Source organism: Rhinoderma darwinii, chromosome 4 (genome assembly GCF_050947455.1).
Source record: "Rhinoderma darwinii isolate aRhiDar2 chromosome 4, aRhiDar2.hap1, whole genome shotgun sequence".
NCBI classification, from domain to species: Eukaryota; Metazoa; Chordata; class Amphibia; order Anura; family Rhinodermatidae; genus Rhinoderma; species Rhinoderma darwinii.
Genome location: NC_134690.1, coordinates 321,891,037 through 321,918,728, shown reverse-complemented (window position 1 = coordinate 321,918,728; position 27,692 = coordinate 321,891,037). Strand labels below are relative to the sequence as shown.

At 44.9% G+C, this 27,692-nt stretch overlaps 1 protein-coding gene across 9 annotated transcripts in view; it reads right to left on the bottom strand.

Moving 5' to 3' along the window:
* MAP4K3 (mitogen-activated protein kinase kinase kinase kinase 3) overlaps window positions 1-27,692 on the bottom strand; it is a 339,362-nt gene that overhangs the window by 236,559 nt on the left and 75,111 nt on the right. For all 9 annotated transcript variants that reach the window (XM_075862768.1, XM_075862771.1, XM_075862769.1 and 6 more), the window contains exon 2: window positions 1,994-2,051. In XM_075862768.1, coding sequence (XP_075718883.1) covers window positions 1,994-2,051 — 58 coding nt within the window. The remainder of the gene's footprint in view (window positions 1-1,993; window positions 2,052-27,692) is intronic.

Here is a 27,692-nt window from a genome sequence, read left to right as displayed (position 1 = left end):
TTTTTAAAAAAAGGAATAAAAAACAATAGTAGAATTGCTGTATTTTAGTCACCATGCCTCTTAAAAATAGAATAAAAACTGATCAAAAAGTCGCATGCATCCCATTAAAAATTACAATGAATTCCTCAAGGGGTCTAGTTTCCAAAATGGGGTCACTTTTAAGGGGTTTCCCCTGTACTGGTACCTCAGAAGCTCTGCAAATGTGACATGGCTCCCAGAAACCAATCCAGCAAAATCGACATGCCAAATAGTGCTCCTGCCTTTCTGAGCCCTGCCGTTTGTCCAACCAGCAGTTTTGTGACCACATATGGGGTATTGCTATAATCGGGAGAAATTGATTTACAAATGTTGAGGTGCTTTTTGTCCTTTATTCCTTGTCAAAATTAAAAATTTGTACCTTTTATCGGAAAAAAGTGATTTTCAATTGCACAGCCTAATTCCACAAAACGCAGCTATATCGCTATGTGCAGCCACATACACACACATTAACGTTACTCAAGTGTCCTGACAGTGAATATACATTACCTCCAGCCAGGACATTATGTCTATTCAGAATCCTGACACTTCACTAACGTTTGTCTGAGATTTACAGCAATGCAAGCGTAATCTCGTTTTAAATGACAGTTTACAGTGTAATCTCGTGAGATTACGCTTGCCTTGCTGTAAATCTCACACAAACGTTACCAAAGTGTAACACACTGTGTGAAGCAGCTTCATGCTGATAGGACAGCGTCAGAGGCTGTGAGGTAGCTCCATCTCAGGAGAATCACTGGTGTTGACACCCACTTGTCTAGTATAAGCTCATTTGCAGATTTAGAAAAACTAAACTTTTAAAATAATAAACGTTTTGGGACACAATTTTCACTAGCATTATCAGTGTGACAGCGCCTATTAGATTAGATAGATTTAGTAATGGGCATTACTAAACTAGTGACAGATCCTCTTTATGTTTTCCCAAAATAAACATTTATGGTATATCAATTTGAAATATGCCATAAATTATCTTAGCAGTGGGGTTCAGAGTGCGGGCACCCTTTACCGATCCTGAGAACATGGGTGTAAAGTACAGTGGAGAATTAGCCAAACGTGCATCTTTATTGACAATGTGTTACTTTTTCAAAATATTCATGCAATGGTCGCCTGAAGTTACAGGTTACACACAAACCCTGTGTCATGTGTTAGTCTCTTCCATTTGCACCGCCAGTAGATTATCAACATGAAGAGGAAGCAGATTAACATCTGATTGCAGGAGGACTACAGAGGAAATCTTTAAAATCTATTACGATGGAGACATACAGGTTGTATAAGATTTGTATGCACAAAGTAGTTTTTAAAGGGGCTGTCCAGTCCTAAGAATTTGATGTCCTATCCCCAGGATAGGCCATCAAGTTGTTATTGTTCGGGGTCCGACTCAGCTTTTCTGAAGGGGACACAGCGCTCGTACGAGCGCCTCTTCCCCTTCATGTCTTTTACTGCTCACACTATGAATCGTCGACACACTTGTAGCGGATTACAGCCTTTTCCCATTGAAGAGAATGGTAGAAGGCTGTTATACTGTGAACCTCGGCTACAAGTGTGTTCGCAATTCACAGTGTGAGCAGTAAAGAAAATGAAGGGGAAGCAGCGCTCATGTTGCCCCTTCAGAAAAGCTGATTGGCGGGGGTGCCAGGAGTCGGACTTAAAGCAATCCCATATTGATGGCCTATCCTGAGGATAGGCCATCAATTTCTTAGGACTGGGCCACCCTTTTAGTCAAGGCTAGTTGCAAGTTGCTTCTTTTTTCTATTTTAGATTGAAATTTCTGTACACTTTTGCAAGAAAAAAATTCCAAGTATACAGAGTATGGGAAAGGCAATATTTCGGCATGGCTGATTTTAGAAAATGTACATAATGTATTCGTAGCTTGATTTGCCTTTCCACTCCATGCTTATATACAGTATCCATCAGGAGAACACGATATGCACTGATAATAAAACCACCATAAGCTTCTTACCTGGTTCCAGTTTAATAACTTTAATTGCTGCCAGTTCTCCTGTGTTGACATTCCGAGCCTGCAAAAAAAAAAGCAAACAAAACCTTTAAGATAAAAAGTTCTAAACCCTGCAAACAAAATAACTAAATCATTCTGCAAAGTGAGGAACTCATGAAAACGTGCAATGTATGAAACCACAAATCAAAAGACCCTTATATTTTCCACTGTAAATATGAGAAATATTTCTAAAACTCAGGGGTTGGTGTCTGCGACATAGCAGAAAGGTATTGGATTTAGTGTGTCTACAATATTTTTGGCTTCACTTCTTCATTTCAAGGCTGGATTCACATATGCAGCTTTGATGCCGTTTTCTTTAGCCAGACAGAAGTGGATACAAAAGGAAGAAAAAGTACAAAAGGAAAAAGTTTTGTATCCACTCCAAGATTTGTCCCAAAAAATACTGCATCCAAACTGCATGTGTGAATGAATCCAACCTAAGGCTGCATTCACACAGGAGTGATATAGATGCATGCGGGAACCATATATCTAGAACCAAAAATGGGACCAGATCTCACCATGTGTTATTTTACAACATAATCCAATCTAATGATCTGTTAAAGGCGTTTTCCCAGAATCCTAAATGATCACTTATCCACAGGATAGGTGATCATTTTCTGATCGTTGGGGTCCCAAACACCCAGATCCTCCTCACTGCATCCCCCGCAGTGAGGAGCTTGAATAGAGCTGCGGTCAAGCAAGCGTCCGCCGCTCCATTCGCAGTCTATGAGGGTGAGTTCACACAAAGCACAAATACGGATTTCGTTGCGGAAAACCGCAGCATAATACAGTAGCAGCAGAGTGGATGAGATTTGAAGAAATCTCATCCACATGCTGCGTAAATGCTGAGCGGAAAAAAACAAACACTCAGAAATTGACCTGCGATGCATTTTTTTTAATCTGCAGCATGTCAATTGTATCTGCGTAATCGCTGCTTATTTGTTGCCGGTTTTCCCCATTGAATTCAATGGGGAGGGAAAATCCGCAACAAAAAGCAGATGTTTGTGTTTTGTTTTTTTTTGCAATGTTAATGCAGCAAAAAAAATCTTATACTTAACCAGAATTCTGTGCTTCTGTGTCCAGGCCGGCCTCCAGGGATGACGTTCCATCTCATGTGACCGCTTCAGCCAATCACAGGCTGCAGCAGTCACATGGGATGACACGTCATCCTAGGAGGCCAGGCTGCAGGAGGGCGGAGGGACGCGTCCCTATGGCTACGTAAGCATGAAACTTTCTTTTTCTATGTGCAGTTTTCCACAGTGGACATTCCGGCAGCAAAACTTTACCACAATTCAGTGCATTTTATCGGATGAATTCCCTGCGGCGCACAGGCCGGATACGCTGTGTGCTTTTACGCAGCGTATCCGCCCTGTGTGAAGATACCCAGAGAATGAAGGAAACAGCCGAGTGCTGTACTCGCCTGTCTCCATCTTTCCCATTGACTTTGAATAGAGCCGCTCCATTCATTGTCCACCTAACTGCGGTCAAACATTGAGGAGGCTGCATTCACACAGGGGTGATGCAGATGCATGCGGGGGCGGGCTTCGAGTGATCAGAAAATTATCACCTATCCTAGATATAGGTAATAATTTGTGATTTGGGAAATAACCCTTTAAAGAACATTTAAAGGAAGCATGAGACCCTAGTAATGGTACAGAGAAGATGCTTCATCCTCTCCTTACCAACCACTTGAAAGAAACGTGATTAGTTTGTTTAGGGTTACTTCTCTTTTTGCACAGCTGCCCCGGCCTGATGTTACAAATTTCGGCCCCAAAGCTACAGCATGAACACAAAGGCTAGTCTAGTGATCTCTGAAAACCCAGACTCTGGCCTTCCGGTGTTCCTCAGCTACGAATAGTATGCCCACCAGATTGCTTTGATGCCCGCCATTAGTTAAAGCCAAAGACAGCTTACTATAATGAAAAAATCCTATTTAATTTTGATTTACCCTATGTACCAATCCCATACCCCTCTTTGTAAAGAGCCTTTTGCCTGCGAGTAAACACTGTGCAGTGAAATGAATGTAATACGTTAAGCATCTTAGCTGACCTTACTTGATATGCTATGACAAAACTGTCTGTTCCGTTAATGTCATACTGAGGCGTTCAGACTCGAATAAGCCGGTTTCTATTTATATACAAACTGTGCCTTTGGATCAGTTCATTAAATGCAGAAATACTGTCATTGAAAAGAAGATATGCAAGCTACAGAAACAACTTTTGGTACTGGGACTGACCAGTTTATTACTACATTACACCAAATGTTCTTGCACATACATTGCTATATTGTTGTTCAAGTAAAAAATAAATAAAATAAAATCGATCAATCTCAACATGTTAGGCTTCGTTCACATCTGTGTTCGGGCTCGGTTCTGACGTTCCGTCTGAGCTTTCCGTTGGAGCACAGCCCTGACCGACACAAACAGAAACCATAGGTTTCCGTTTCCATCACCATTGATTTCAATAGTGACGGATCTGGTGCCAATGGTTTCCATTTGTCTCCGTTGTGCAAGGGTTCCGTAGTTTTGACAAAATCAATAGCGCACCGTATCCATCACCATTGAAGTCAATAGTGATGGAAATGGAAACCTATGGTTTCCGTTTGTGTCGGTCAGGGCTCCATTCCGACGGAAAGCTCAGACAGAACCTCGGAACATCTCCTCATGCTGACGGCGCGCACTTGTCAGGGCTCAGGAGCGCGGCAATGACTGCACAGCCGCAGCCCCGCTCTCATACATTCATGTGTTACAATACTGAGCTGTGCGGCCGCACAGCAAGTATCGAAATACATGAAATAATGGTATCGAACCGTTTGAGGATGCACAGTATCAAAGTTTCGATGCATCGTAACTCCCTAGTTTTTGCTTTGGTTTTTTTAATAAGTAGAATAGCACAGCAGACTATGCTATGACAACCCGACAGAACGGAACCCCCAACCTACAATCATTGTGATAGGACATACATGCTAGAGGCAAGTGTGCTCAACAGTGAGAAAGTGAAGTGTGTGCAATGTGCCATACAACTCAGTAGGATTCAATCACCAGTGATTTTAGGTCACCCACCAAGTCTCCACTATTTGCTTTCAAACTACTCAGTTTATAACTTAGATGTGATAGTTTACAGGTGGATCCTGTGTGTCAGAAATACGCAGGACCCGCCAACAGTGAACTCATCAGGTCCATGGGACTGACGGATTTAGTGAATAGCGCTAGATACAGCTGCTCGGTATAGAGAATAAAGAGCAGCTGTATCTAAAAAAGTTAAACTAATTTCTAATAAAAAGTATTTACAAAGTTACACAAAACACACCTTTTTATTAAAAAAAAAATTGTTTGCCTTTCAAAGGTTTACATAGCCGTTAAAACCGTTCCATTTTTACAGTAAAAGACCATAATTTCCATATCTACTGATGAGGGCATAATTTCAACTCTTCAAACAAACTCCACATGCGAAAATGTACATAAATATTTTTGCTGGTCATACTAAGGCCACATGCATACGAACGTAAAAATAGTCCGTAATTGTGGACGGCAATTACGGACCCACTCGATTCTATCGTCCACGAGCACATTCCGTTTATTTACGGGACGGTGTCCGGGCTGTAGAAAGCCGCCGCAAAAGATAGGACATGTCCTATAATTTGATTTTCACGGACGGTGCTCCCATACGTTATACATGGGAGAATGACCCGCAAATGCACGGCCATGTGCATGGGGCCTAAGTAATAAAGACCAAATGCTGTTGGTCACTATGACTTTCCTACTTGCATTTTGGATAATTTGCCTTTTAATAGTGCCATTCAGATTTCCTAATAATAAATAGTATTGCGGTGTCCATGTAAAAGGCTGTAGCATTATTATACTGTGTTATGTTTCTTATGCATTTCAAGAGTAAAAATGTTTCTCAAAGATTTCATATGATAAAATAGGATGGTAATGAAAGAATTGCAACACAGTCTGTAATAACTAAAACAAGAGGCAGGAAATTGAAGTATTTATGAAATCCTCTCGGTGACTAAGGCTTTTGGAGTTAGGCCCCATTCACACGAGCGTGAATGACGTCCATGTGCTATGCATTGAAACAACGCACAGCACACGGACCCATTGATTTCAATGGGGCCATTCACACATGCGTGATTTTTCACACCGCTACCACGGTGTGAAACTCACTGCATGTCCTATATTGGTGTGTTATCACGCACCTATGCGCCCATTGAAGTCAATAGGTTCGTGAAAACCATGCATAGCATACGGATGCACATGCGTGTGCGGTGCGTGATTTGTCCATCAATTCAGTTGAAAATAATAAAAATAAAAAGATGTGCTTTGCGAGTGCGTGAACAATGCGTGCCTCTCGCAAAGCACACTGATGCATAACGCAACACACACGGACCCGATTCACGCGCGTGAAAAAGGCCTTAGTCTACGTGCAAGTATGGTCCTTTTGAAAAGGGAAACAAACCTCTTTACTCAAAATAATGCCAACATAAAGAGGTTCTGTCACCACATTATAAGTGCCCTATCGCCTACATAAGGAGATCGGCGCTATAATGTAGGTGACAGCAGTGCTTTTTATTTTAAAAAAAACTATCTATTTTCACCACTTTATTAGAGATTTTAGATTTATGCTAATAAGTGTCTTAATGTCCAAGTGGGCGTGTTTTTTCTTTCAACCAAGTGGGCGTTGTACAGAGGAGTGTATGACGCTGACCAATCAGCGTCATGCACTTCTCCCCATTAATTTAGGCAGCGCATAGGGATCCTTTTAGATCGCTATGCGCTGTCTTATACTAACACATTAACGATACTGAAGTGTTTAGACAGTGAATAGACATTCCACGGGATGTCTATTCACAATCTCTGCACTTCGTTACTCTGTCTGTGGTAGTTACAGCAGAGGACGCGTAATCTCGTTGTAACCTGTCATTTACCGCGTAATCTTGCGAGATTACGCTTCCTCTGCTGTAAGAGGAGTACAATGTGTAACCAGCAAGAACTCCGCTTTAAAATCTGCGTGTTAATACATGCAGATTCAAATCAGATTTTCAAAGTGTTTCGCTGCAGACAAAGGTGTGTACCCAGACTAAGGTTAAGATCATATATTAACCCCTTAATGACCGCCGATTAGCCTATTCACGGCGGTCATTAGTGGGCTTTATTCTGATGCAATAGCCGTTTCACGGCGCTGCATCAGGATAAATAAACACAGCACGGAGGTAGCTGAGGGCTGGGGGCATACCTGCTCGAACGTGTGAGATCGATATTAGTATCGATCTCACCCGTTTAACCCCTCAGATGCGGCGCTAAATAGCGTGCGCCGCATCGGAGTGGTTTTAGAGAGAGGGAGGGAACTCTCATCCCATAAGATCGCCGAGTGTCTATGTCTTCTATGGCAGCCGGGGGGCCTAATAAAGGTCTGCCTGTAGTGAATGCCAGAGGCATGACCTTGCAGATGCCTGTCCGTTTTAAACGGACAGGCAGTAATACACTGCAATACATAAGTATTGCAGTGTATTATAAAAGCGATCGGATGATCGCATATTAAAGTCCCCTAGTGGGACGAGTAAAAAAAAAGTTGAATAAAGTTAATTTTAAAAAAAATGTGAAAAACCCACTTTTTCCCCCTTACAAAATGTTTTACTATTAAAAAAAAACTAAATATAGCAATAAAGTTACACATATTTAGTATCGCTGCATCCGTAACGACCCCGACTATAAAGCTATTACATTATTTAACCCGCACGGTGAACGCCGTAAAAAATAAAATAAAAAACAATGGAAAAATTGCTGTTTTCTGTGAATCCTGACTTTAAAAAAAAGTGATAAAAAGTGATCAAAAAGTCGCATCTACTCCAAAATTGTACCAATAAAAACTACAAGTCGTCCCGCAAAAAACAAGCACTCATACAACTGCATCGGCGGAACAATAAAAAAGTTATGGCTCTTCAAATATGGAGACACAAAAACAAATAATTTTGAAAAAAAAGTGTTTTTACTGTGTAAGTAGTAAGGCGGGATTCACACGACAGGGTTTCCCGGCCGGGTGCCGGCCGTTCATAAATCGGCCGGCACCCGGCTGCATTAGGAATAATAGACCCCTAATGGGGCTATTCACACGACCGATTTTTTGACGGCCGGGAAAACCGGCCGTCAAAAAGTAGGACATGCTCTATTTTCGGCCGCCCGGCTCCCATAGAAGTCTATGGGGCCGGGTAATACACGGCCATCACCGGAATGTGTCCCGAGTGATGGCGGGTCTACCGTCGCTCGCGCACTCTCTCTCCTCCTCCTCACAGTGCAGAGTGCATGTGAGGAGGAGGAGGAGGGTCTTTTATTGCTCGCTGTAGGAGTCGGAATCCCCAATCCCCGGCCGGGGATTGGGGATTCCGCTACAGGAGAAGTGCGTGACTACACTGTCCATATATGGACACAGCGAAGTCACTCACTTCTGCAGCGGAATCCCCGACTCTATGGCCGGGGATGCCGCTACAGGAGAAATGCGTGACTACACTGTCCATATATGGACACAGCGAAGTCACGCACTTCTGCAGCGGAATCCCCGACTCTATGGCCGGGGATGCCGCTACAGGAGAAGTGAGTGACTACACTGTCCATATATGGACACAGCGAAGTCACTCACTACTGCAGCGGAATCACCGACTCGATGGCCGGGGATGCCGCTACAGGAGAAGTGAGTGACTACACTGTCCATATATGGACACAGCGAAGTCACTCACTTCTGCAGCGGAATCCCCGACTCTATGGCCGGGGATGCCGCTACAGGAGAAGTGAGTGACTACACTGTCCATATATGGACACAGCGAAGTCACTCACTTCTGCAGCGGAATCCCTGACTCTATGGCCGGGGATTCCGCTACAGGAGAAGTGAGTGACTACACTGTTCATATATGGACACAGCGAAGTCACTCACTTCTGCAGCGGAATCCCCGACTCTATGGCCGGGGATTCCGCTACAGGAGAAGTGAGTGACTACACTGTCCATATATGGACACAGCGAAGTCACTCACTTCTGCAGCGGAATCCCCGACTCTATGGCCGGGGATTCCGCTACAGGAGAAGTGAGTGACTACACTGTCCATATATGGACAGAGTGACGTCACTCACTTCTGAAGCGGAATTCCCGACCTGTGGCAGGAAATTCCTCTTCAGGAGAAGTCAGTGACTACACTGTCCATATATGGACATTGAAGTCAGTGACTTCTCCTGGAAGGGGGGGGGGGATGGGTGCAGCCTACAGGGGGCAGGGTGGCATCGCCTACAGGGGGCAGGGTGGCATCGCCTACAGGGTGGCATCGCCTACAGGGTGGCATCGCCTACAGGGGGCAGGGTGGCATCACCTACAGGGGGCTGTGTGGCATCACCTACAGGGGGCTGTGTGGCATCACCTACAGGGGGCTGTGTGGCATCACCTACAGGGGGCTGTGTGGCATCACCTACAGGGGGCTGTGTGGCATCACCTACAGGGGGCTGGGTGGCATTACCTACCAGGGGGGCTGTGGCATTATCTACAAAGGGCTGTGTGTGGCAACAAATTTAAATGAAATTCATCCGATATTAAAACGGACAGGGAAAAAAACGGATGCAAATCGGGTCCAAATCGGCCGGTAAAAACGGCAACTCGGCCCGGAACGGAATCGGAACGGATGCAAACCGGCAGGGGAAAATCGGCCAAAAACGGCCGATTTTCCAGGCCGACACTCGGACCCTGTCGTGTGAATGAGGCCTAAGACATACAAAATCTATACAAATTTGGTATCGTTGCAATCGGAACAAACCGCTGAATAAAATTGTTGTGTTATTTATACCACACGGTAAACGGCGTAGATTTAGGACGCAAAAAAGAGGGGCAAAATTTCAGGTTTTCTTCTACCCCCCCCCCCCTCAAAAAAAGTTAATCAATAAATTATATGTAACCCAAAATGGTGCTATTATGCTATTAAAAAATACAACTTGTCCCGCAAAAAACAAGACCTTATACAGCTATGTCGACGCAAAAATAAAAAAGTTATAGCTCTTCGAACGTGACGATGGAAAACGTAAAAAATGGCTTGGTCATTAGGGCCCACAATGCAAGCAGGGGGAAGGGGTTAAACAAATGTCTACATTAGGCTATATTCACACTGCATATTTTAAGACATATTTTGGCACGTAAAACATGTAATAACGACTGCAAACATCCTCGGAATGATTTCAATGGAAAAAACGCGGTTGTTAATATGAGGCGTATTTTTACACCATTGAATTGAAAAATGCTGCGTAAAAATCTGCTCCTTAAAAAAGTAGTAACATGTCATTTCTTGAAGCAATTTTTCCCAGTGACCCTTCAAAAAATGCTCCAAAATACGCTGGCAAAATTAAAAAACGCTTTGAAAATCACCAGGATTTCTCATAAAATCAGCCTCCTATTTTTCAACCTGAACATATGCAATGTGAACATAGCCTAACCAGCACCTATCTTGCATAAAACACTTCATCTTGATCCTTTATTTCCAAGTTTTCCTAAAGCAATAAAAAGATAAAAACAGCAACCACAGGAAAAATTGCATATATGTTTTGGATAGAAATATAGTCATAGTATGAGAGGCATACAGGATCAAGTTTTCTGTAAGGCCTCATGCACACGACCTTAAAAACTCCCGTTATTACGGGTCGTAATTACGACCCGTAATAACGGGCTCATAGACTTCTATTGGCCACGGGTACCTTCCAGTTTTCTTACGGGAAGGTGCCCGCGCCGTTAAAAAAGATAGAACATGTCCTATTTCAGGCCGTAATAACGGAACGGACAGTCCATAGAAGTCTATGGAGCTCCCGTAATGACGGGTGGCTACATGTGTGCACCCGTCATTACGGCAGCGTTGCTAGGCGACGTCAGTAAATAGCCACTGTGCAGGGTGCTGAAAGAGTTAACTGATCGGCAGTAACTCTTTCAGCACCCTGGACAGTGAATTCCGATCAGAATATAGAGCAACCTGTAAAAAAAAACAAAAAAACAGACGTTCATCCTTACCGAGAACTTCCTGCTTCCTCCAGTCCGGTCTCCCGGCCGTTGCCTTGGTGACGCGTCCCTCTCGACATCCGGCCCGACACCCCTGGATGACGTTTCAGCCCATGTGACCGCTGCAGCCAATCACAGGCCAATCACATGCTGCAGCGGTCACATGGACTGCAGCGTCATCCAGGGAGGTCGGGCTGGATGTGAAGAGAGGGACGCGTCACCAAGACAACGGCCGGGTAAGTATGAATTTCTTTTACTTTTACCTCGGAAAGGGCTGCCCCTTCTCTCTATCCTGCACTGATAGAGAGAAGGGGCTGCCGATTAGTGCAGTGCAATTTTGCATCGAAAACGTGCCCATAAATACGGGTGGAATACTGGTGACACCGGAACCGTATTTACGGGCACGGGTCCATAAATACTGGTGCAAAACGGGTCGAATACGTGTGACCAAGGACCCGTATTTACGCCAGTATTTACGGGTGGGAAAAAATACGGTCGTGTGCATGAGGCCTAAGGGTGTGTTCACATCAGCGTCGGGTTTCCGCTCATTGGTTTGGTTTGACCTTTCCGTCGGAGGAACCGACGTAAAGTTTGTTTTTTCCACGGAAACAATAGATTAGTCGACTATACTATTGTTTTTAACCAATATGGAGGACAACCTAAATACCCCTCCATAAAGAAACGAAATAGATATCAGTAGATCATATATAAAATATATTATATGGGGGGAGGGCATATATTAGAAAACGCCCATGACAACGGGTGACGTCATCGGTGACACATAACATAGTCACAACCATGCTTATACTGATAAAATAGATAATTTTATTGGTACAAAATATAAAAAACACATTGAAATCAAAGATGATTACCACAGTGTGAGGCCTCATTTACACGAGCGTAATATACGCGCGTGCGACGCGCGTGCTTTTCACGCGTGTCGTACGCACCTATATTACTCTATGGGGCAGTTTAGACGATGCGTGATTTTTGCGCAGTGCGCGTGCGTTGCGTAAAACTCACGACATGTTCTATAATCGTGCGTTTTTCGCGCATCACGCACCCATTGAAGTCAATGGGTGCGTGAAAACAACGCATGACACACGGACGCTCCTGCGTTGCATGCGCGAAAATCACGCATCACTTGTTATGTGCATGAAAAACAGTCTATAAAGCTGGACAAAGCAAACAAAAACCAGGAAGTGCTTGAGTTTCCACTGCGAGTGGGCAGGGCTAGTGACTGGAGACTGTGAAGGTATCTTCCACTGTGAACATCTGCTGCCATGCCGCGTGGGATGGACGTGGAGCGCCTCCTCGTCCTGGTCCAGGGACATCCCGAAATTTGGGACACTCGCTCGGAGGCGTACCACAACCGGACGGCCAAGGAGGACGCCTGGGAGGAGGTGGCAAAGGAGCTGTTTGGCCAGGAGTGGGAGAGTGCCCGAACCCGTGACCGCAGTCGGTTGGGTGAGTACCAGGCATTTTCTGGCAAAGCATGTCATCCCTTTTGAAGAACTGGGGCCCTGTATGTGTCTTCTGCGCATTTTCACGAGAAACTTTTGTGGAGCAGGCGCATCACCGTGTACCACGTAATTGGCAGTGCAGGGCCCTTAATTTAAAGTGAGAGGTCATAGGTCTGATGGCATGATATCTGTTTTTTAACTCCAACAGTCCAAGAGATCAAAACACGGTGGCGGAGCTGCCGTGACCAATTCCGGCGTGAAATGGGTGAAAGGGGACGCAGCGGGGATGGCGCATCTCGCAAGCGACCCTATATGTATACCCAACAGCTGATGTTCTTGAAGGACATCATGGAGATGCGCACGTAAGAGTTTCTGCCATTGCATGTGTCTAATGTGTGTTCGCCCATGTCCTGTTTGCCATCGTGTTGTTGTAGGCATTGTTATATATTCTGTTCTAACGTAATTTCCTCTTTCTAGAACCACAGACAATTTGGAGGATACCGCAGAAGATACAGACGTGGGCGAGTCTCGGCCGGAACCTCCTGCTGCCCCTGTCCTTCCCCCTAGCCCAGAGCCGACACCCCTGGAGCCCGCCCCTGGCCAGTCCGCACGGGCCGTCGCCTCTCCGGCAGAGGAGCTCCCCGTGCGTGCCCGCACTCGCCGGGCCCGTGCTCAACAGGCCTCCGCAGCGGGGCAAGTAGATGCCCGGGTCCTGGAGTATCTAAGGCGAGCCGCTGATGAGGACGGGAACGACGCCTTTGGCCGAAGCATCGTTCCCCTCCTCCGGCTGGTCCCCATGGACCGTATGGGCCGTCTGCAAGCGTCGATCGTGACGTTGATCGACGCTTCCAGACCGCCCCACAATCCGCACGTGTGCTTCACGGCCATTGAACAGTGGCGCAGTTCAGCCATGCCGGCCACCATGCCCCAGGTGCCGGGCCCATTCCACCCAGGCCCCCAGATGCAACGCCCGCATCCGTATATGCGCCCTATGGCTCCCCACTTCCCTGGCCCAACATACCCCGGGCAACATCAGCACCACTATGCTGCCGAGGAACAACCTACACAGCTCCAGGTCCAGCATAGTGGTGCTGAAATGCAGGCCTATGCGTCCCCGGGCCACCAGTACCAACACCTTTAAGTGTGTTGGAGGCCAGAATTTGTGACGCCACAGTATTTTTTGGTGCAGGGATGCCAACTCGCCGTCCTGTTTTTGTGTTGGATCTATATTATACACCATGTTGGTGTTTTTTGTTTGATGAAACATTTTTGGGCTTTTGCAAAACCCTGTATTAAAAACTTTAATGTTGAATGGTTATATTTCGTGTTTTTTTTCATTGATACCCCTCCACACAATGTTTGGCCCACATTTCCTTGGCCTATACCCTCGCACACCTCTGGGATTTGGGTCCAATGCATACACACGTGATATGAGGTTTTAGTTAATCACTCGGGGTTTGATATGGTTTGCAAGAGGTGCGGACGTTTAGGTGCTGTCATGGGCCCCGAGGCAAACTATGTACACTAGCAATTGGCCTTTCCAAACTTTAGCCCACACAACATTCTATCTCCAGAAAGAAGGTTGCCAACTTTATAAAGTCCTGCTCAAACCCCGACAGATGTAAGGTCGCAGCCCGCGTCAAGACTCCTCTTGTTTTGCAAGTCCCTAACCCAACAACAACCACGAAAAAAATAAAAACCCCAGCCCACATGTGACGTGTGTAGGGAAGCCGACAAACAACAGAGAACCCTTCAAAGGTCATCACGCACCCACGGTGCGGCTCCAGATCGACATTCCAAATATGCCGCCAAAGTATCCCTCATGCGAAGGCGGGATGAGAGAGATCGGCCGAGAGGAATAACCGGGACACTGAGGCTGCTGCCTGCATCTGTAAGGATATTTGCTGCATCAAAGGTAGCATCATTAATGCAGCAGAAGTTATGCAGATCGACACACAATTCTATAACACGTGTCACATTCTGCATGGACAATTGCATTGTCGTCCCAAAGACACGCCACCTGCGCGACATAATGCCAAAGCCACATTCCACACATCGACGAGCTCGGCAGAGGCGGAGATTAAGGTGCTAAACCTGCTTCTCCCAGCAAGCAGGGGTTGGGCCAGCTGGCCTATTTGTAGGCTGGCTTGGCATGAATCTCCTCTGCGTTTTTGACGCGCGTTGCAAACGCTAGTCGTGCGCGCGTTTAAAACGCAACAACGCTGCGTATACGCAGGCAAAACGCAATGCCAACGCGCGCAACACGCTGCGTTTTTTGCGCGCGCAAAACGCACACGCTCGTGTAAATGAGGCCTGAAGCAGATGAGGCCAGACAGTTGTCAATAGTTGGGTAACAAATAAACATATATGTGTTTTGGAAGTATCATGAGTAAGGGTATGTTCACACGGCCTATTTACGGACGTAATTCGGGCGTTTTTGCCCCGAATTACGTCTGAAAATAGCGCCTCAATAGCGCTGACAAACATCTGCCCATTGAAAGCAATGGGCAGACGTTTGTCTGTTCACACGAGGCGTATATTTACGCGCCGCTGTCAAATGACGGCGCGTAAATTGACGCCCGCGTAGAAGAAGTGACCTGTCACTTCTTTGGCCGTAATTGGAGCCGCTATTCATTGACTCCAATGAATAGCAGCGCTAATTACGGCCGTAATTGACGCGGCGTTCAAGCGCCTGCACATGCCGGTACGGCTGAAATTACGGGGATGTTTACAGGCTGAAACATCCCCGTAATTTCAGCCGTTACGGACCCCCGCCGTGTGAACATACCCTAAGGCTTGGAGTAACTGCAAACATGAAAGCACATTCAGTGCTCTACATACTGTATAAAATATATAAACCAGGGGACATGTAATGTGATCTAGATAATACGCAGAGTCCCAGGTCTGAGTAATCATTTGAGGGCAAAGATGCAGTCAGCACCAGACCCAAACAAATGGTTACATAACAAGTATATGTGGATATATAGTATAAGCAACTTACCCATAATTTGTGCTGTCTGGCGTCACACCCGACAAACATTTCGGCTGAGAGCCTTCGTCTGGGGACTACACTATTGCTTCCATTAAAAAAAACAGAAACTTTACGGAACGGAAACCAACAGAAACCAACTCCAACGGAAGCATTAGCATTGAAATCAATGGTAATGCAGACGGAATCTATGGTTTCCGTTTCGCGTTCCGTTCATCGGTTCCTCCATAGGAAAGGTCGAACGGAACCGATGAACGGAATGTGAACAGGCCCAAAGACAAGTGCAGGTAATATAATTTTTTCCCCTATAAGTCATATTAAAAAACATCTTGTACAATGTTGTGAGCAACTCGCTGCATTTGAGGGGGAAAAAAATAGCATGTTTATCCATGCTCCATTATCGAATAATGCTGCAGGCCGCACGGCTTTTTAGCTTTAATACATTTATTTGAATCACTGTACTCCAAGAAATATTAGTCACTGCACACCTGAACCAACAAATACTTTCACACCTTTATACAAGCGCCTGAAGAAAACAGAAATACGAGCGGATAAACTTCTAGTTTCCCTTCAGTCTAGAAGCTGGCTCAAAGCAATCCCTAATAACAACTCTTGTCAAAGGACAGTTAGCCTTAGGCCTTATTCACACAAACATATTTTTCGCCCATGTGCGGTCCGTTTTAAGAATGGACAGCACACTGACCCATACCAGTCAATGGGGCTAGTTACACATCTGTCTGTTGTGAGAAACACACAGCGTGTCTTATTCTGCTCCGTTTTTGCGGACAATACTAGCTCATTGTTGCAGATTTGGTGCGTTTTTCATGGATCGGTCGCTAAAGAAATGCAGGAAAAAAGGGAAACCAGGAAGTACTTGCAGTGGAGAAAAACCGACAAGAAAAACGGATGACTCACGGAAACTACCAGAACATTGATGGATAAAAAAACAGTCTGTATTTTTGGGGAAGCAAATCAGACTCGCTCATGTGAATAAGACCCTAAAAGGGTTTTCCCATAATCAATATTGATCTGGGACCGCCACCGATCAGATATTTATCACCGATCCTGTGAATAGGTGATCAATATCATTAAAGGGATTTTCACATAATCAATATCTTCTCACCATCTACCTGAAAGGCTGTACCCTGGCTTATATGGCGTTAAGCTGATCATCCTCTGCCTCATGTTTACATAATGGCACATAATGTGGCTTCCACCTTCAATAAACTGCAGTTCTGGATGACATTACGGAAGAGCTAACCTATCCAGAGGAAACCAATTCATTATTTACACAGACATCATGAGGTGTCAAAGAGGTTAATGGACCAAGGCATTTTGTTACAATGAACGGTAATGCCAGAATTAGGGAATGTGTCCATTTTGCTGGCAATGAGCAAGTTCTTTCCTATATTTTCCTAGTGATGTCATCGTACACCTATGACATACTTATTTAATGCAATATTCTTTTCTCAAGAAACCACACAACTATGATGACAAAAAAAATAAGAAATATTAGTCCCCAAGTTTGCTCACAGGTTACATTAGTCGTTCAGCACATGTATGATGCCCTCTCCGAGTATGCAAAAGTGGAATTTACAATGATTTCAGCAGAGTATTCTTTTTTATGGAAAAATTTGGCATTCTGACTAAAGCAACAATTTATTAGTTACCGTGCGCTGCGAGCACTGCGCGCTTGGAGTCTGGCGTATTCATGAGATCATCGTTCCCCACGCCCTTCTCACAGTGAATGAAGGGCTGCACATACACAGCAGCTAGCCGCCAACCACCGCCAAAAGAGCGGGGTGGGAGGAGCACACATGAATACATGGAACTCAAAAAGGAGTCCGGTGTATTCTTTGGTCACTCCTATTAACGAAATGGTACAATATTTCTTGGTGCCATCTTGGTTAATAGGAGAACAGACCTGTCCCTGTAATGGGCAGTTCGTTTAGTTTCATTGACAAGAAAAAAAAAATTAGAACCTTTTTAACGAATAATTAAACCCACGACATGGCTACCTCACCTGTGTATAGGTGGCGTGTACAAAATGTGCTGAAATGATGGGTTTACTTTCAGGAAACCACACCTGGAACCGTACAAATAACAGGGCAAAGAGGCTGCAGACTGTTTTATGAAATCCTATCTCTGCACTTCCATGGGTGTCATGAATGGAGCCTAAATTGTGTAGGCAGATTCAGTTTTTTTCACGGAAACAATAGCGTAGTGTGCTACGCTATTGTATTCGTGACAAAACAGAAACCTAGCGGAACGGAGGCAAACTGAAACCCAAAAATATACTATCTGTTCCTTTAAACGGATGTTCAACGCTGGTGTGAACAAGCACTTACCTTGCATCCCTGAGACTTTATTATTGGTGGTAAAGAGAGAGTTATTCTAAAAATATTAAGGAACCGTTTATCCCTTTCAGGGTCAGATTCATTTTCGTTTTTATGCTTTTGTTCGCGCCCCCCCCCCCCTTCCTATAGCAGGCATGGGTACCGTTCAGAAGGCTTCCAGATGCTAGAGGAGTACACCGACTCCTGCGATTTCGCCGCGCAGGAGCCGGTGACCGGCCCCGAAGTGGACGTGGCAGTAAAAACCCCTCAGATGCCGGTGGTCACATCTGACACCGGCATCTGAGGAGTAAAATGCTTGTGATCAGATATTTTTCTGGTCGTATGCATTGCCGCTGGATCCCAGCTGTGCAACAGCGGGCGCCATAATTAAAGACCGCTGCACCCCTTCAAAACAGCTGATCGGCAGGGGTCCCGGGAGTCGGCATTAGCCCCTATACCCCTGAATAGCGAAACATGTCTGGGGGGGGGGGGGGGCTCCTTTGAATTTTAAAAACATGCTTCACTGCTGGATCTTTGTACTGGGCATTTAGTGTAGGTGCAGCGTTCTGCAGCCGCTGACACTCTGAATATCCACACTCATACGCACCGTTAGATATTGCATTACGCTGATCATTTCCAGCAGCATGCATGGCCTTTTTCATTTCTATGTGATTTGTCTGGTTGCTTATATAGCATAATAAAGATTTATTATTTAACCCCTTCCCGCCGCAGCCCTTTTTCAGATTTTCCTTTTCGTTTTTTCCTCCCCACATTCCAAAAGCCATAACGTCTTTATTTTTCCATCGATATAGTACTATGAGGGCTTGATTTTTGCGGGACGAGTTGTAGTTTTTCGTAGCACCATTTATTTTGCCGTATAATGTACACCTATGAAACGGGAAAAAAATTATTTGTGGGGTAGAAAATTAAAAATACAGCGATTCCTCCATGGTTTTTCACCCGCCGTTTTTACGGAATTCACTGTTCAATTAAAACAACATGTTAACTTTATTCTGCGGGTCAATACGATTACGGCGATACAAAATATGTATAGTTTTTTCTATATTTTACTACTTTTACAAGTAAAAAAGAAAATTTATTTTGAGTCGCCAAATTCCGAGAGCCACAACTTTTTTATTTTTCCGTCGATTAAGTGGTATGAGGGCTTATTTTTTGCAGGATAAGCTGTAGTTTTTAATAATACAATTTTTTGCGGGAGATTAGGTGACCAAAAAATAGACATTCTGGCGTTCACAATTTTTTTTAGGGCGTTCACCGTCTGGGTTAAATAATGATATATTGTAATAGTTCAGACTTTTACGGACGCGGTGATACCAATTATGTTTATTTATTTTATTTTTTTAATATGCTCTAGGGGGAAAATCGGAAAAGGGGTGTTTTTTGAACTTTTAATATTTTTTTTTTTACACAAAAAAAAAAAACTAACTCATTTTTACTTTTTTTATTAGTCCCCCTAGGGGACTTCAATCAGCGATCGTTAGATCGCTTGCACGATATACTGCAATACTAATGAATTGCAGTATATCGTGATTCTGACAGTCATCTATTAAGCCTTGCCAGAGGCAAGGCTTAATAGGTGTACAAAGATGGCGGACCTGGGGGCGTTAGTTAAGCCCCCAGGCAGCCATAGCAACCATCGCCCCCCGCGATTGCGTTGCAGGGGGCGTGATGAGCTATTAGAGGGGGTCGCCCCCCTCTTTCTGACGATTTAAATGCTGCGGTCGGTATTGACCGCGGCATTTAACTAGTTAAACTAGCGGGATTGCGCTTGAGCACGATGCCGCTAGTTACTCTGAAGTGTCGGCTGTAACATACAGCCGACACCGGCATCGTATGGAGCGAGGTCACTGCGTGAGCCCGCTCATACTTCCCCTACCCGACTTTGGCGTATGGACACGTCAAATGTCGGGAAGGGGTTAATGGTTTATGATAGTTGGAAAAAGTGGGTTTATCTTGCCGGCAGGCATCCAGTTGTATATAGGGAGTCGGACCCCGGCCCATCAGCTATTGATGGCCTATCCGGAGGATAGACCATCAATTTTTAGGGACCGGAAAACAGCTTTAATGTAGGATCACCAATGATGTATTTGTACTTTAAATTGGCGTTGAATATTAGATTATTCTTCACTTAAACTAACAATTCTGTGTGTAATTGGCAGAAGTCAGTCATATCATGACACGTCAGTTCATCCCAGACGCTGACTAACAGGTAATCTGCTGAAAAATGTAATCTGCTATGTTACATTTTCTAAAGTCATTACTCAGTTACAACCTGAAGTTTATTGTATGAATGGCAAATTGTACATTATAAAGCATCACATATTATTCATATTTGAAACCTGCAAGTGAAGATGCTTGTGCATTGTCGCAGGAGTTTCTAAGGGTATTAGGTGGCAGTTATCCAACTAAAATGTATGCCCATCTCTTAAAGGAGGATCTATTATTGGAAAGCTTTTCAATGTATAGTGCTGCATTATTAAATGGGTTTTCTCGGCATCAAATTAAAATAAAAAAAATTCAATATGCTTACCTTTTTGTTTTTTCTTCATGACTCTGCTGCCCCTGTCCAATTCTTTATTTTTAAACACTCTGTTTATAGATGGCTTACCATTAGACTACTAAATACACATAAAATAAAGCTAAATCATAAATTGCCACAGTAGCCATCATGGAAGCGGATGACGAGGGGCCCCACCAGCAGAAGCCCCCACAACCAGTTCATCATCAGGAGACCTGTTATGTGTTAAGTGATTGTCCAAACTGTACAACCCTCTTAAATTTCAAGTAGGACGATTCATTCGCCATTGTAATTAAGCACTATTCTGACTCTGACAGATAAAAATGTGGAATGCTCTCTCGGAATCCATATGCATTGCTTCTAGCAGAGAATATCTCTGTACACACAGAGTCAGACAGAGCCTGTACAGCTCAATAAGAAGCCACACAGGCTCTGTGCATAGGGCTCTGCTCGTGCCCAGCCCTAAATGCAACGGACTTGACTGGTTGGCCTTTTCCCTTGAGCATGGTTTCAATACAATAACCTATGGCTCATATTTCAGACATACCAAACAAATTGTAGGCAAAATTATATTTTTAACGTAAAATTATCATTTTATTTGCTTGCTAAAATGATACAATGCCGTTTTTTAAAATTATTCTTCTGGAAGGAGGAAAACAGGACGTGCATAATGTAAATAGCATGAATGCAATGTAGATACTAATCGATTGCACTGTAAGTTTGGAGGTCTAACAGCTTGAAAACTACAAATAGACTAGAAACATCTATGCTGTCTGTCCATAACGCAGCGAGGGTGCATATATACATCCAGAAGGATTAGGGGCTGCACAAACAATCGATCAGCGGCAGCGGGGGGGCATTGTTGACAGTGATAGGCTTCCCAGGAGAAGGCAGAAGTGGTTTGTTTTTTATAAACACTTCTGCATTCTTGTCATACTTCTGAAAAAATGTAGTTTTGATATAATCATATAGAGGATATTGTATTGTAACCTCATAGGTTGAGAACCATATGATATTATCGAGCTCTAACAGTCCAGGAGCTACACCCAAGATCCAATACGTTTATTGTGCTACTCAGCACGGTTATGAATCTTCTCCAATGCACTTTATCAAGCGGAGGGAGGGAGGGAGGTTTTGGAGTTAGGAAAAAAGAAAGGAAGGAGGGAGGGAGTTTTTGGAGGAAGGAAGGAAGAGCGAGGGAGGAGAGAGAAAGGAGGAGAGAGGAGAGAGGGAGGAAGGAGAAGAGAAGGAAGGAAGGGGGCGGAAGGAAGGAAGGTAGGGGGCGGAAGGAAGGAAGGAAGGAAGGGGGCGGAAGGAAGGAAGGGGGCGGAAGGAAGGAAGGAAGGGGGCGAGAGGAAGGAAGGAAGGGGGCGAGAGGAAGGAAGGAAGGGGGCGAGAGGAAGGAAGGAAGGCGGCGAGAGGAAGGACGGAAGGGGGCGAGAGGAAGGACGGAAGGGGGCGAGAGGAAGGACGGAAGGGGGCGAGAGGAAGGACGGAAGGGGGCGAGAGGAAGGACGGAAGGGGGCGAGAGGAAGGACGGAAGGGGGCGAGAGGAAGGACGGAAGGGGGCGAGAGGAAGGACGGAAGGGGGCGAGAGGAAGGACGGAAGGGGGCGAGAGGAAGGACGGAAGGGGGCGAGAGGAAGGACGGAAGGGGCGAGAGGAAGGACGGAAGGGGGCGAGAGGAAGGACGGAAGGGGGCGAGAGGAAGGACGGAAGGGGGCGAGAGGAAGGACGGAAGGGGGCGAGAGGAAGGACGGAAGGGGGCGAGAGGAAGGACGGAAGGGGGCGAGAGGAAGGACGGAAGGGGGCGAGAGGAAGGACGGAAGGGGGCGAGAGGAAGGACGGAAGGGGGCGAGAGGAAGGACGGAAGGGGGCGAGAGGAAGGACGGAAGGGGGCGAGAGGAAGGACGGAAGGGGGCGAGAGGAAGGACGGAAGGGGGCGAGAGGAAGGAAGGAAGGAAGGGGGAGAGAGGAAGGAAGGGGGCAAAAGGAAGGAAGGAAGGGGGCAAGAGGAAGGAAGGAAGGGGGCAAGAGGAAGGAAGGAAGGGGGCAAGAGGAAGGAAGGAAGGGGGCAAGAGGAAGGAAGGAAGGGGGCAAGAGGAAGGAAGGGGGCAAGAGGAAGGAAGGGGGCAAGAGGAAGGAAGGAAGGGGGCGACAGGAAAGAAGGAAGGGGGCGACAGGAAAGAAGGAGGCGAGAGAAAGGAAGGAGGCAAGAGAAAGGAAGGAGGCGAGAGAAAGGAAGGAGGCGAGAGAAAGGAAGGAGGCGAGAGAAAGGAAGGAGGCGAGAGAAAGGAAGGAGGCGAGAGAAAGGAAGGAGGCGAGAGGAAGGAAGGAGGCGAGAGGAAGGAAGGAGGCGAGAGGAAGGAAGGAGGCGAGAGGAAGGAAGGAGGCGAGAGGAAGGAAGGAGGCGAGAGGAAGGAGGTGTGTCCATGCCTTAGAAATGATCCGCACAACATAGAACATGTCCTATTCTTTGCCGCAATTGTGAAACAGACTCGTCCATAAAGTCTACAGGCAGTTACACAATTGCGGATGCATGCGGCCTTAGAGATCTTTTTAAACTGTAAACTGAGGAGGTCCGTTAAAGAAACAGTTCTGGGAAATGGTCCTAAAAGTGCTTTTATGGAAAACGTTGTTTGCAGATTTAAATTTTAACAATATCATTGTTTTTTCATTCATGTTACATCTGGACACTATGGGGGAATTTATGAAAAAGGATTGTCGGATTTAGAAAAAGGATTTTCAGGAACTCTATAAGGGAATTGTGTTAAAGAGGCTCTATCACCAGATTCTCAAATCCCTATCTCTTATTGCATGTGATCGGCGCTGCAATGTAGAGAACAGTAACGTTTTGTTTGTTTTTTAAAAACGTTCATTTTTGGCCAAGTTATGAGCTATTTTATATATATGCAAATGAGCTTTGAAATGGACAACTGGGCGTTTTATTTTCGTTATGTCCAACTGGGCGTGTATTGTGTTTTTAACTGGGCGTGTTTATGTGTATGACGCTGACCAATCAGTGACCAGTCGGCGTCATACACTCCTCAACATCTGCACGCTCCTCTCCTGAAATATTCAGTGCTGCTGTGAACTCTGCTCTTACCATTACGTAGATCCTACTGCACGGCTGACAGCCGTCAGCTGTATAGCTAACAGCACGGTTGTGTTGGAAGCGCGCCCTGCTGTGTCTCACTTAGCAGCTTAGTGTGTTCCCCTCATCTAGCTGCTACGTTCTATCCTGACCGCAGGTGATTTCTCTGTGCGGTCTTCGCAGTGCTGCTACCCAGTTTACCTACGGGAGCAGAACGCGGCTCCTGAAATACTCTGTGCTGCCTTAAACTCTGTGGACAGGTCAGGATCCTGTTTTTTTTAAATGCTGCTGGGGAACCCGCTCGATCCACTATATAAGGCTGCGCCTCCATCCTCTTCTGCCCCAGTCACTTATTCCCAAGCACTGTAAACTTTCAGATTGGTTGCGCTGTGAATATTCGGAGAACGTGATTTGTTTATGTGCAGGGTAATGAACATACAGACAAGCAGAAGACTGACTAAGGGCTGAGCATTTCATTGAATTCAGTCTTCTACTGCTTGTCTGTATGTTCATTACCCTGCACATAAACCAATCACGTTCTCCGAATATTCACAGCGCAACCAATCTGAAAGTTTACAGTGCTTGGGTATAAGTGACTGGGGCAGAAGAGGATGGAGGCACAGCCTTATACAGTGGACGTAATGGTAAGAGCAGAGTTCACAGCAGCACAGAATATTTCAGGAGAGGAGCGTGCAGATGTTGAGGAGTGTATGACGCTGACTGGTCACCGATTGGTCAGCGTCATACACATCAACACGCCCAGTTAAAAACACAATACACGCCCAGTTGGACATAACGAAGAAAAAACGCCCAGTTGTCCATTTCAAAGCTCATTTGCATAAATATAAAATTGCTCATAACTTGGCCAAAAATGAACGTTTTTAAAAAATAAAAACGTTACTGTAATCTACATTGCAGCGCCTATCTGCTGCAATAGCAGATAGGGGTTGCAAAATCTGGTGACAGCGCCTCTTTAAGCAGATTTGTGCTACAATTTACGCCGATTTCTGGCGTAAAAGTTAATCAATGATTGCAAAGAAAAACAGAGGAAAAAAACATTGCAAAACGTGAACATGGTCTAGAACCAGCCTAGAAATCACTCATCAAGCTCAAAGATGGATTGGCACTGGAAGCAAAGAAGGGAAAACGCGGCTGTGTAAAAGTCAAGCTCTGCCAACTTCCATCTCAGAGTGCATAAACAGGTTGCATTCACATAACCATAACATGACTTCATACAGCCTTATATTTAGTACCAAGAATGGGATCAGACCCCGTAAAGACAGAACAGGGAAACCGTTCTCAAAGGTTTTGTTTGGTAAAGATTTTCCAGCTTTGTCCTAACCGTTCCTAGCATTAAAGAGGCTCTGTCACCACATTATAAGTACCCTATATTGTACATTATGTGATCGGCGCTGTAATGTAGAAAAACTGTCATTTTTGCCGGAGTTATGACCTATTTTAGCTATATGCTAATGAGTTTCTTAATGGACAACTGGGCGTGTTTTACTTTTTGACCAAGTGGGTGTTGTGGAGAGAAGTGTATGATGCTGACCAATCAGCGTCATACACTTCTCCCCATTCATTTACACACTAGATCACTATGTGCAGACACACACACACTAACTGTTAAGGATCTGCCAGGCACAGCTTCTGTATCTACGCCCATAGGTAATCAGTCTGCACCTGCTTCTATGTCTGTGAGACTGACTCCATCTTCCACCACTCAGGGTGGCAGGCTTAGGAGTGGGAGAGCCTATCACAGCCTGGCCAGACGGAGCTAGCTCCCGCCCTCTGTCTATTTATACCTGCCTTTTCTGTTCCTCCTTGCTTGTGATTCTTCTCGTTTGGTTTCCTGGCCCTGCTGCAGCTTCTTGAACTATTTGACCCTGCTTCATATTGACCCTGGCTTACTGACTACTCTCCTGCTCTGCGTTTGGTACCTCGTACACTCCTGGTTTGTCTTGGCTCGTTCACCACTCTTGTTGCTCACGGTGTTGCCGTGGGCAACTGCATCTTTCCCTGCTTCTGTGTACCCTTGTCTGTTTGTCTGTCGTGCACTTATTGAGCGTAGGGACCGTCTCCCAGTTGTACCCCGTCGCCTAGGGTGGGTCGTTGCAAGTAGGCAGGGACTGAGTGGCGGGTAGATTAGGGCTCACTTGTCTGTTTCCTTACCCCCATCATTACACTAACGTTACTCAAGTATCCTGACAGTGAATATACATTACCTCCAGCGAGGACGCGATGTCTATTCAGAATCCTGACACTTCGCTAACGTTTGTGTGAGATTTACAGCAAGGCAAGCGTAATCTCGCGAGATTAGGCTGTAAATGGTCATTTAAAACAAGATTACGCTTGCCTTGCTGTAAATCTCACACAAATGTTAGCGAAGTGTCATGATTCTGAATAGACATCACATCCTGGCTGGAGGTAATGTCTATTCACTGTCAGGACACTTGAGTAATGGGTGTGTGTGTGTGTGTGTGTGTGTGTGTGTGTGTGTGTGTGTGTGTGCACATAGTGATCTAGTAAGATCACTATGTGCGGTGTAAATGAATGGGGATAAGTGTATGACGCTGATTGGTCAGCGTCATACACTTCTCTCCACAACGCCCATTTGGTCAAAAAGTAAAACACACCCATTTGTCCATTAAGAAACTCAATAGCATAAAGCTAAAATAGGTCATAACTCCATCAAAAATGATCGTTTTCTAAATAAAAAACACTGCAGTAATCTACATTACAGCGCCAATCACATCATGTACAAGATAGGGCACTTATAATGTGGCGACAGAGCCTCTTTAAATAAAAAGCCATATTACGGAATTCTGAATGTTTTTTTTTTCAAAAAATGCATTTAAGTGGAGAACTACTATAAATGACCCTACTATACCATATTATCATGTGTGGTTATATTATTTGAAATGCCTACAAATTATCCTCTTTAAAAAGAAGCCATCCGTGTCTAGGTTTAGCCAAGGACAGGAAACAAAGTGCCACTCTTCATTACCATGTACAAATAACATCTGTAATGAATGTATTTAAAGATGAGCACCTTGCAAAGCGGCTTGTTTGTCTGTGGGACTGTCTTGAATTCCCAGGGATTATTTCGGCTTTAACCACATTACATCTCCTTGCTATCAGAGGATTAGGAGGACTGTATACAGCCTTGTTAAACTAACCAGCATAATAATGGAAAACATTTAAAAAAAAGCCTCATAATTGGCATAAATCTAGATGAAGCTCAGAGGAATGAAGGGCTTGTTATAATATATGCTTTATTGCTCAATCACATGTATGTATATTATATATATACAAACACACACACACACACACACACACACACATATATATATGTATATACACACACACACACACACACACACACACACACACACACACACACACACACTTGTGGAAAAATGCTGCAAAGTAGGAATGGTTTCAAAAATAGAAGTGTTAATAGTTTGTTTTTTTGATCAATTATCAAAATCCAAAGTTAATGAACAGAAGAGAAATCTAAATCAAATCAATATTTGGTGTGACCACCCTTTCCTTCAAAATCGCATTCATTCTTATACGTATACTTGCACACAGTTTTTGAAGGAACTCGGCAGGGAGACTGTTCCAAACATCTTGGAGAACTAACCACAGATCTTCTGTGGATGTAAGCTTCCTCAAATCCATCAGTCTCTTCATGTAATCCCAGATAGACTTGATGATGTTGAGATCAGGGCTCTGTGGGGGCCATATCAACACTTCCAGGGCTCCTTGTTCTTCAGGGTCGCTGTCCTGCTGCAGTATAAATTTTGATTCAATCAGACGCCTCCCTGATGTTATTGCATGATGGATAAGTATCTCCCTGAATTTCTCAGCATTGAGGACACCATTAATCCTGACCAAATCCCCAACTTAATTTGCTGAAATGAAGCCCCAAACTTGTAAGGAACCTGCAGACACTCATTATTGTACCGCTCTCCAACCCTTCGACAAACAAACTGCCTTCTGTTACAGCCAAATATTAAAAATTTTGACTCATCAGTCCAGAGGACCTGCTGCCATTTTTCTGTACCTTAGTTTCTATGTTTTCGTGCATAGTTGAGTCGCTTGGCCTGGTTTCCACATCGAAGGTATGGCTTTTTGGCCGCAATTCTTCCATGAAGACCACTTCTGGCCAGACTTCTCATAACAGTTGATGAGCGTACCTGGGTCCCCCTGGTTTCTGCCAG